The 11,510-nt window shown below is 48.2% G+C and overlaps 1 protein-coding gene across 1 annotated transcript; it reads right to left on the bottom strand.

Annotated features, from left to right (window-relative positions):
• Positions 1-3,165: 3,165 nt before the first annotated feature.
• LOC119344580 (gibberellin 20 oxidase 2-like) lies at positions 3,166-8,380 on the bottom strand. The gene is made up of 3 exons (XM_037614974.1): positions 7,746-8,380; positions 7,346-7,670; positions 3,166-3,711 (listed from the first exon to the last, which is right to left on the bottom strand). The coding sequence occupies exons 1-3, from the start codon at positions 8,351-8,353 to the stop codon at positions 3,406-3,408; spliced, it is 1,239 nt and encodes a 412-aa protein (XP_037470871.1). The 5' UTR covers positions 8,354-8,380; the 3' UTR covers positions 3,166-3,405.
• Between the last annotated feature and the right edge of the window lie 3,130 nt (positions 8,381-11,510).

Genomic DNA, 11,510 nt, shown 5'->3' with positions numbered 1-11,510 from the left:
CCACACACCAGGGTTCCCAGCGTCTGGACCCAGACGCCAGGGACCCTGGCGTCTGGCCCCTGGACTCCGCAAAACTTCCTTTTGCGCTTTTCAAAAACCTTGTGGGCTTTCCCCTTTGGCCCAAATAACGTGTTCTCGTACCCAAACATTTCGGGAAACATCCGGAACCCCTTCCGGTGAATTCCGGAACCCTTCCGGAGACCAAACAACATTATCCCATATATTAAACTTCATCTCCGGACCATTCCAGAGTTCCTCGTCATGTCTGTGATCTCATTCGGGACTCCGAACAACATTCGGTTACCAACATACATAACTCATATAATACTATATCGTCAACGAACGTTAAGCGTGCGGACCCTACGGTTCGAGAACTATGTAGACATGACCGAGACATCTCTCTGGTCAATAACCAATAGCGGAACCTGGATGCCCATATTGGCTCCTACATATTGTACGAAGATCTTTATCGGTCAAACCGCATAACAACATATGATGTTCCCTTTGTCATCGGTATGTTACTTGCCCGAGATTCGATCGTCGGTATCTCAATACCTAGTTCAATCTCGTTACCGGCAAGTCTCTTTACTCGTTACGTAATGCATCATCCCGTAATTAACTCATTAGCTATATTGCTTGCAAGGCTTATAGTGATGTGCATTACCGAGAGGGCCCAGAGATACCTCTCCGACAATCGGAGTGACAAATCCTAATCTCGAAATACGTCAACTCAACAAGTACCTTTGGAGACACCTGTAGAGCACCTTTATAATCACCCAGTTACGTTGTGACGTTTGGTAGCACACAAAGTGTTCCTCCGGTAAGTGGGAGTTACATAATCTCATAGTCATAGGAACATGTATAAGTCATGAAGAAAGCAATAGCAACATACTAAACGGTCAAGTGCTAAGCTAACAGAATGGGTCAAGTCAATCACATCATTCTCCTAATGATGTGATCCCGTTAATCAAATGACAACTCATGTCTATGGTTAGGAAACTTAACCATCTTCGATTCACGAGCTAGTCAAGTAGAGGCATACTAGTGACACTATGTTTGTCTATGTATTCACACATGTATTATGTTTCCGGGTAATACAATTCTAGCATGAATAATAAACATTTATCATGAAATAAAGAAATAAATAATAACTTTATTATTGCCTCTAGGGCATATTTCCTTCATATCAATTATTCTTTCCCTGATAGATCCATTTATCTTGTACTTGTGGCCGAAAGTGTTGTGTCTCAACTCTTGAAGTTCATTGCATTGTGTGAAAGCTTAAGCAGAAAGTGGTCTCTGAAAGTGCATAGTCAAATCTTACGAATTCACAAAGGAGGAAAAGGCTTGTCTGTCATTAATAGCAAAAGAGTGCAACTCCGATTTTTTTGGATCAGTCGTTGATGTAGCCAGGAGTCAAACCAGAGGGATCTTACGAATCCACCGACTTGATCCTTATAATCTATCTCTGGGAGGGATCATTTGAGTACTACCTTCTCAAATTAGATTGCACCAAGATGAAAACGTGGCACTAAATTCGCCTGTTGGAGAATATTTATGAAAAAAAACCATTTCCGTAATATAAACATATCCTGTTTTGTATTTATCAAGCCAGGGTCCAGGATGCTCTTCCAAGACATAAATCGACGGGGTTCACTAAATTTAGGGAAGTGACAACCCTAAAAAATGGCATTTTGTTATGGTGCGTTACCATAAATTGTTTATCATTGTGTTAGTGTGACATAGTCTCCTTATAATTGAGTGCGTAGACAGGTGTGATGAAATATATTGTCCGCCTCTCCCTATCAGTCCGAACTTTTGGAGCAACTGGCTGGAGCATGAATTCAATTTGATATCCAATCCAAGAGGTCTTGAGTTCTAACGCAGTATTAAATAAAAAGATTTTGCGGTCTAAATCGATCCGACGTCTAAGAACTAAATAAGACTAGATGTGAGGAAGGGGGGTGGGGAGTGAAATATATTGCCCGCCTCTCACCATCAGTTCGAACTTTTGGCGCAACTGTCTGGAGCATGAGTTCAATAAAGGGGGTTCGTTGCACAAACCCTTCCAGTGAAGCTTTATCCAACAACTTATAAGTTTTTTTTGATAGGGTAAAGATTTCATTTGTCAGATAATAGCAATGTCATTTACAATCAAAGAAGAAATAAAATCAGGCGGGTCATCTTCCCAAACAGAAGAATTCTTTGGCGTATATGCTTTTTTTGCGAGGAAAGGAGTATTCTTCGGCATATATATGCTTGTTTAGCCAAAGCATGTGCTACAGTGTTTGCTTCTCGGTTGCATAAGAAAAATTTGACCTGTCTGAAGTCACAAGAGAGTCGAGCGCATTCAACAATCATTGCTGATTGGGAACACTATTCCAGAATTCACCTGATTAATCAGTTAACGGGCCAGTTAATCACTACTCATAGCATGGCCGAATCGAATAACACCTATTCATCGTGTTAACTTGCCAGGCCGATTAATTGGCTAGTTAGACCGATTAATCAGTTGTCAGGCCGATTAATCCCCGCTGGCCCATTAACAGGTGGGCAAACATTGCCCACATTTTTGGCCCGTAACACCTTCCAGCCCCATCCTTCTTTTTAATAGCTAGGATTAATAATTTTAGCTCCTCTCTTTGGTTTTCATATGTGTACGATAGCATATTTTGGTATACTACATAGTTGGGAGCATGAGAGTATGGTATAATACATAAAAAATCTAGATATATGTTGAAAAGTTCCTATTCAATCTACCGATTAATGGACGAACAATTAATCCAGTTAATAGGACGATTCACCGATTAATCGCTACTCCTAAAGTGACAGAGCAGCTACCAGTTAATGATTTCTTGAACATTGCTTGGGAACCATTGAATCTGTAAGGATCTTTTACTGCATCAATCACAAGTTCACTATCTGACTGAGCTTCTATCCTCGAGCATCCCACATGAGCTTTATCCAACAACTTCTAAGGAGTGGATTGGGTATTGGATTGTAAAGGAAATAAGAAATCTACATTGCATACAAGGATCACGATGTAGGCTAAAGTTAATTACATGTACTGTACTAGATTAGCGCCTGCGTAAGGCGCGGCAACAAATATACATACTAATTACTCCTTCCGTTCCTAAATATTTGTCTTTTTAGAGATTTCAACAAGTGACTACATACGGCGCAAAATGAGTGAATCTACACTTTAAAATATGTCTACATACATCCGTATGTTGAGTTCATTTGAAATGCCTAGAAAGACAAGTATTTGGAAACGGAGGGAGTAGTTACTAGCTCAAATATATGCCCCCGATGTATGTACATACAAGAAAAGAAACACAAGCCCATAACAGACACAAGTCGTCGTCGTATACATAACAGCAGAGAGATAATCATCAATCACACACACTAGACAGTCCCTTGGGCCTGGGCCGGGCCGTGCGGCAAGGGCGCGGCGGAGAAGCTCGGCGGGTCAAGCCAGCGCGCGAAGGCGTCGAGCGTGCGAGAGTCGGCGCGGTAGTGGCGCTGCGTGAAGCGCATGAGCTCCGCCCAGGTGAAGTCCGGGTAGAGACGCGGCGCCGGCGCCGGCGACGGCGGCGGGCGCACCACCCGGTCCTCCCGCGGGGAGAGGAAGTAGGCCAGCGAACGGCGCTCCTTCTCCCGGTGCACCACCGCGCGGTGGAGGCAGCTCTTGTACCGCCCGTTGGACAGCGCCTGCAAGCCATACATACAACAACCAATGCAAGTGAATCCGTGCTCGTTTGCTAGGCTAGCAAAAGAAAACCTCGGAAGAAGCAGAGAGCTCGACACGCGGGCTACTCGCCGCCGGGATGCCAACTCGACACGTTTTAAAGAGAAAGAAGAGAGGACGAGGCGCACGGACCGGTGCTGGCATGACAAGACGTGCGGATGAGTCGGTCGAGTGCTGTGCGCTCCGCTGCCGCGCGCACAAGCATAGACAGATAGGGGGGAGAGCAGGCAGGAGCTACGGACGGGCACTCGTCACGGCACACAAACTCCTTTGGCGTCACCCACCGCTACGGGGGACAGGCCCCGCCGGCCACCACGGCCTGCCTGCCTGCCTGCCAAGATAGGCAAGCGTCCAAAACGGCCAAAAGAGAAAGAACCGCGTATCCTTTTCCAGTCACTCGCTCTTGGTGGTTCAAAAGCTTGCTTGGAAACGATAACTACTTGCTGATCAAGCAAGTTGCGAGGAAAATCCATGCGAGGAAGAGCCCCGGAGTGTTCCTAAAACTGGACATCAGTCGCGCCTTCGACTCCTTGTCCTGGCCATTTTTGTTCGAGGTGCTGCGCGCTAAAGGTTTTGGAAGAATCTGGTTGAAGTGGGTGGCTAGTTTGCTGCAAACAGCGAGCACCAAAATTATGGTGAATGGGGTCCCTGGCAGAAGAATTTGGCACGCCAAAGGTTTAAGACAAGGAGATCCAGTCTCTCCTTTGTTGTTTGTCATTGCCATGGATATCCTGTCCGCGATCGTCGCCAAAGCATCGCAAGAGGGAGTTCTCAGCGCTTACACGGGCATCTCTGCTATGCAGCGTTTGTCGGTTTATGCAGACGACGTTGCGCTATTCGTCAAACCCTCAGATGCAGATCTGCAATTTGTAAGGCATGCGTTGGAAATCTTTGGAGAAGCTTCGGGCCTTCGAGTGAACTACACTAAGTCTACCGCCATCCTCATCTCGGAGAACAATGATGATAGAGCGAGAGTTGAAGGTATCCTTCAGTGCACCATGTCCGAGTTCCCCTGCAAGTACCTTGGGGTACAACTTGCGCTCAAGCAGCTCACCAGGGCTCAATGGCAGCCACTTCTGGATCAGGTGAGGCACGTCGTCCCCGCCTGGCAGAGAGGCCTGATGCAGCGCTCGGGAAGATTGATCTTGGTCAAGTCTGTGCTCTCGGCGAGGCCGGTTCACCACTTACCGGTCATGGACGCCCCGGCCTGGGTGTTTGAGGATATAAATGGGTGGCTGCGCTCTTTCTTTTGGAAGGGCAAGGATCGGGTCTCCGGAGGGCATTGCTTAGTTGCATGGAATAACATTTGCAAGCCAACTGCCTTCGGAGGATTGGGCGTGAAGAATCTGAGCTTGCAGGCGATCGCGCTTAGAGTGCGCTGGGAGTGGCTTAGGCGGACTGACCCCCGCAGGCCTTGGCAAGGATTGCATCTGCTGGTGGACGACGAGGCCAGACAAGTGTTTGATAGTCTTGTAAAGATTGTAGTCGGGAAAGGTGACAGAGTATTGTTCTGGAGAGACAGATGGATTCATGGCTTCTCGGTCGGAGACATCGCCCCTCTCGTCTTGGAGGGCGTGGATACGAGGACCAGGAACTCCAGGACAGTGGCTCAGGCGATGCTGGGGGAGAGATGGACCAGCGACACCCATTCCCAATTCTCCTTCACGGGGTTGCTTCAGATGGTGCACCTGAGGCACGCGATTGCCACGGTTCAAAGAGACTTACAAAGCGAGGACGAATTCAGATGGCCACACGATCCTTCAGGAGCTTATACCGCGAGATCCACGTATGCGCAACTCTGCCAGGGAGGAATCCGCTTCCCCATGGCACCGGCCATTTGGCGAAGTTGGGCCCCGCTTAAGTGCAAGATTTTTACCTGGCTCGCGGTGCAACACAGATTGTGGACCTCTGATAGGAGAGCTCGTCATGGTCTGCAAGATGAGCCTTCGGCTTGCTACATTTGCTTGCAAGAGGAAGATAACGTCGAGCACATGTTGGTGCAATGCCCATATGCGAGAGAAGTCTGGCACACATGTTTCGACACTTTGCAGGTTCAAGTCGGTATTCCGGACGGTCAGGAGACACTAGAGGAGTGGTGGCTCAAGACTAGGAGAGGATTCCATGGAAAAGTGAAGCGAGGCTTCGACTCGCTGGTCATTGGAGCGTTGTGGGCCATTTGGAAGCAAAGAAACGCGCACGTCTTCAACCGGCCGGAGCAGGTGGTGGGCCCGAGAGAGCTCGCAATGGCGATTCTCGGCGACATTCGGGATTGGTCGAGCGCTAGGTTTGGTGTGGGTGGCATAGATAGATTCGTGAGGAGTTAGCTTTTGGTTGTTTTTCGGTGTGGGTGTGCTGGCGACTAATGTTCGCATTGTTCGTCGGTCTCTTGTATATACTTTGCTTCCTTCTATATAAATATGGTACGTCATTGGCGTACTCTCGAAAAAAAAAACCATGCACGCATCACTTACATATGCGTGTCCATGTGTAGGCAAGTCAAGACGTGCATGAATGCCTAATACTTCCCAGTAATAAAGCAGTGGCTTTGCTAAAACCTAGCCGTCTGAGATTTTCCAACTTCTTGTCGATTTCGAAAAGTGCCATTTCTGTTTACCCGAAAGTACAACTTGCCCTTCTCTATGAAAAGCGTAACCAAGTGAAAAAGTGCAACTTACACTTACTAAAATAAAAGGGAAGTTCTCCAACTGAGACTTAGACGGTACCTACATGTAATTGCTACGCGCGAAACATCTATGCTTCCATGTGAGCCTTCATGTAGGTGTTCTGTTTTTTTCTTGTGCTTGATTCTACCGCATCTTTTCCCAACTTCAAAATTCTAAAGTCGGTAATGATTTTTAATCTACTGTATTCTTTTATGAGAATGCCGCCACTCAGATTCGAACCAAGATGCTTTTGAGCACTGCTTCTTGGGAGCTGCATGTCTACCAATTTCACCATGACGACTAATTTCAAATAATGTGTAACTTATACCAATGTCAAAAACTTTCTTATGTTATGGGACGGAGGGAGTAGCTATAATCTCACGAATCATCGTTCTACGTTCTTGCATCCTTGTAATTCAATTTCTTTCTTTCTTTCTTTCTTTCTTTTGTCTTTCTACTGGTAGTTGAAATATACAATCCAACACAAGAACATAGTAGAGACACACGATGCAGTTAAGAGTTAACTAGTTAAGGCAAGCGATGCAGTTGAAAGGCCGTTTGCTTCAGTCTTTATATATAGATAAACATGCACTTGTGTTAGCAAAAACGTTTGGTTTCTTCCCATCGTTCTCCTCCGGCCGACCTGTCGTTCTCGTCCTCTCACAACAATTCATGTTGCCGTGTGCTCAGGGTGTTGCTTTAGAGGCAATTGTGTCCTTACGTGTTGATCTGCTGTTGATCACTGTGGAGTGCGGAGAGAGCAACACTTTTACGCTCGTGCGACACTAGCAGGTGAAGCCGTCGAGCAACGGTTCTCTGGGATAACAAGGAATCTAGTCTAGAACAAATTTAAGCAAGCGACGGTGCGTACGTTCCTGTAGACATCATAGCAGCTATCCCATACCATGACCGGCAAACCGGGAAGAGTACGTACCATGAAGGTGTCGCCGATGTTTACCACGAGCTCGCCGGTCTTGGGCCGCACGAAGCGCCATGCGCCGTCGACGAGCACCTGGAGCCCGTCCACCTCGCCGTCCTGCAGCAGGATGGTGAGCGCCGACGGGTCGCAGTGCGGCCCTGTCCCCAGCGTCCGGTCCGGCTCCGGGCACCGCGGGTAGTAGTTGCACCTCATGATGGAGCTGCCGTCGGCGAAGAAGTCCCTGTAGTACCCTCTCCCTAGCCCCAGGCTCACCCCCAGCACCTCCATTATCGCCAGCGACGCGTCCTCCATCGCCTCACAGTACTCCTGGTACACCTCCCTGGGACCATGCGTACGTAATTTATTAGGTGTGTGCCAAAATCGGAAAGCAGAACAATTAAGTCGGTTTACTAACCCTAGGTGCTTGAAGTCGCCGCCTAGGGCGGAGGTGAAGTAGTCCACCACGACGTGGCTGTCGCCGCGGGCGCCGACGTCGTCGTGGTTGTGGCTGAAGGAGAGAGTCTCCTTCCAGGGAAGCTTGGCGGCGAAGCGGTCGGCGTGGGCGGAGGCGTACCCTTCCACGGTCCCCGGGGAGCGGCGGGCGCCCTGCTTAGTGGCGAGCGGCAGTCGGAAGAAGTCCGCCGCGCCGTCGAGCGCGGCGCGGGCCAGCGCAGGGTCCACGCCGTGTCCTGTCACCTGGAAGAAGCCGTGGCTCGCGCACGCCTCGGCGACCTGCGCCGCGGCACGGCCCATCCCGGCGGCGCTGTGCAGAGCTGCGCCTATGTCGACCACAGGCACGTCCAGCTCCAACATCGACGACGGCCGTGCGTCGGCGTTGGGCCAGACGAAGGGAGCCGGGATTTGTTTCTGCTGCCGCCAGAGGTCGAGGACGTCGGTGGCATTCTTGCTGTCTGTCGCGTTCGCGTCCCCGGGAACGTATGGGAGGTGAGGACTCCGAGCAACTTCCATGGCCGGAATCGGCATTGCTGCATTGGCTTCTAAAAAGTTCGACAGGTCCACCATGGCAAACACACTATGTGCTACTGGTGGGCGGGTTTGAAGGAAGCTTGAGGGCTATTTGTAACGAGAAGAGCCGAGCCCGTTTGATGCACGACAAAGTGGCAAGTCAAATTTAGCACAAGTGATATGTACAAACTCCACAAGAACCGCCCAATAATTCAGATCTTGGAATAGATCCTACGTACATATTTTAGGTACAAGTTTTGCTAAAGCATCTAGATGTGCTCTAAGTATTGCACATCGAGATTTTACGCTAAGATTCATGCAAGCATTTTCTTTTGTTTTTTCTATTTTCTTTCTAGTTTGATTGAGTCACTTAGATGTGTCTTAGACAGACCCTTTTAGGTATGCCAAAATCATCCACATGTCATAATCTCATGCCCACGAACCAAGGTTAACTCAGATGGTGAGATTGTTAGGTTCCTTGGTGGATCCAACCAACCAGGATTCAAATCCTAGACTTGGCACTAATGATCGTATTTTTCTGAATTTATTTTAGGTCTCTCGGTCTCGGTCATGTGTGTTTAGTGAGAGGAGACGTACCTGTCAACTACGAAAACGTCTATGGCAACTTCATCAATCTAAAAACGATTTGTCGGTTCGGTCTATCGAAGATGCCCATAGAGATAGAATGTGTATGTGTGTATGTATAAGCGTATGCGTCTGTATTATGTTCATAACAAAATCCCATGCGTAATTCCAGTTTTATTGGATCGTTGCTCAGGCGATAGGCGATCTGACTTGCGATGTGAAATAATCGTGTGTGCGTATGACCTGTAAAACAACTATCCTGTATTTCAAATCAGAAGTCATCATAAGACCTCTGATTTTAGGGAGAAACCCAAATTAATCCCAGATCCCTTCTCATATGCACATGCATGCATTCACTAGATGACAAAAGTTGATGTCAACAAACATTTCACAAAATCAAATGTTTTATAGCTCAAGCCATTGGTTCGATTCATACTCATTCTTCACCATTAAATCTGTCACGGCGAGATCTTTGAAACTAGATTCGATATTAATTGTTTTGGCCTTTTTTTTGAAGTTATAAGGCTGCAGAGCGTATGTCACCAACTTGTCCACACAAAAGTTATTGAGCATTAAAACTGGACTTTTTTCCCACGCATTTTTCATAATTTTTGAGGTCGAAAGTTATCGCCTGGTACTATTAAGAGTTACCGATACAGTTCACATATTGTAATCAACAAACATTACATTGGTTGTTAGACTACTCATGGATAATCATCGATTCTAAATTTGGACATCGCCGCAACCACCAATATAACCACATCACTATTATGTTGGTCACTGTGACATAACACAGTCGACAAATGTAGCAAGAGCAACTGGTAACTATAGTTGTCTCATGTTGTTAAACATCACATGACAGCTGAGTAACTACATAGTTGACATGTTGATAACTGGCATGGGCAACTGGTAATTATATTGGATTGTTATACCTTGGTTTCACGGCCATCACGGATGAAGAAGTCTCATTTTGGATTTCTTGGTATGTATGAGGTCCTCTGAGCAAAAGGTCATTTGGAGACACAAAGGAGCACGAGTGGGCTCGCCAATTTTTTGAAGGGGAGAGGGGGGTTCGATGGTGTATGATTTTTCACGGGATTTGGTAGATGCGTTGCTGCATCGCGATGATTAGCCAGACACGGGGTACATAGGCAATGGTAGGTACCTCAAGACTGAGATGACGGGAGCGACAAGGAGCTCGGCCACGGCGGCAGTGAGGAAGGCTAATTATGCGTCCTCGGCTGACTCAGGCTCGTGTGTGGAGTTGCTACATATCTCTACGCTTCGGTGACTCTATTCTCGGCTACGTAGGGTACCCGTCAGCTAGAGAGAGGAGGAAAAAGTGAAGGAATAAGAGAAGGGAAAGGGAAAATATAGTGAGGGGGGAGAAGATATAAGAGAGAGGAGGAAGATTAAACAGAAAGAGAGAGGAGGAGGAGAAGAAGGGAGAGAAGAAAGAAGTTAAGAAATAAGACAAGAGAGAGAACCAAGTGAAGGGGAGGAAGAAGAGAAGGTAGAGGTTGATGAAGCTAGATGTACATAGAAGTTGGGGTCAATTATTAAGCTATATATTAAGGCATGAAACTGCACCGCCACGCTACTAGTGGGACGCTTGCTAGTGGTGTGCCTTGCATTGGCATACCCATCATGGCATGAATCCTTGTTAATCACGGTCATGCTCATCGTGGTATGATTCCCTGCTAATCACGTTCGTTTTTATTGCAGCGTAGTTACTTTTCTCTTAAAAATTGCTAAGCACGTCCGTACCAATCATGGCACGAATATCATATATATATATATATATATATATATATATCATAATAGAGTGGGTCTATTATAATAATAGACTTAAGACCCTTATTCTGCTAACACCGAAGCTTATTCTGCTAATACCCCCGACCCGCCTGTAGCTGCAAACTAACCACGACAGAACTGCGGAGGCAAAAAGAAAACTCACCCACATTATCCTCTCCCCCACCTCTCTCTCTCTCTCCACGTGCTCCACCCCCACACGACCACCTCCACCTTTGCACGAGCACCTCCCCCGTGCCGTCGGACCACCGCCCTGCCCGCGCCGATGCACCACCTCCCTCCCAGCGCCGCCTAGCAGCGACCTTCGCCCACACCGCCGCCCTCCCCGGCCTCCCTCACCGTCAGATCGGGCTGTCCCCGGCCTCCATCTACTCCCCACCCCATGCCATGGCTCAACTCCCGACCACCGACGACCTCCCGATGGCCGCCACGGCCGCATCCATCCTTCCCACCCCCAGATCCGGCGCGGCCTTGCCTCACCGACCTCCGTTAGTCCCACGCCAGCGCCCTCAGATCCACACCTTCCTGCCCCTTGCTCCACTGGATCCACCCGCCCCGCCACCTTCCACCATGGCAACGCCGCCGGGACCAGGGTCTTCCTCTCCCTCTCCGGCCGGGCGGCCCCATCGAGCAACTCCCCTCCTCCGCGGGTTGCTATCGCCAGCGTGGCTGTAGTACACTCCCCGCTTGTTGTAGTCCGCATGGTGGTCTCCAATCCGCGGAGTGCAGTGCACCTCGCCGTGAGGGTGCGGTTTAGAAGAGTTTTCTTGTCGCTTTTTTCTGGATTTTCCTTATGCAATTCTGCCAGATCCCGCTA

Source organism: Triticum dicoccoides, chromosome 1B (genome assembly GCF_002162155.2).
Source record: "Triticum dicoccoides isolate Atlit2015 ecotype Zavitan chromosome 1B, WEW_v2.0, whole genome shotgun sequence".
NCBI lineage: Eukaryota > Viridiplantae > Streptophyta > Magnoliopsida > Poales > Poaceae > Triticum > Triticum dicoccoides.
Note: the sequence above shows the minus strand (reverse complement) of the source record. Positions and strands in the feature narration are given on the sequence as shown.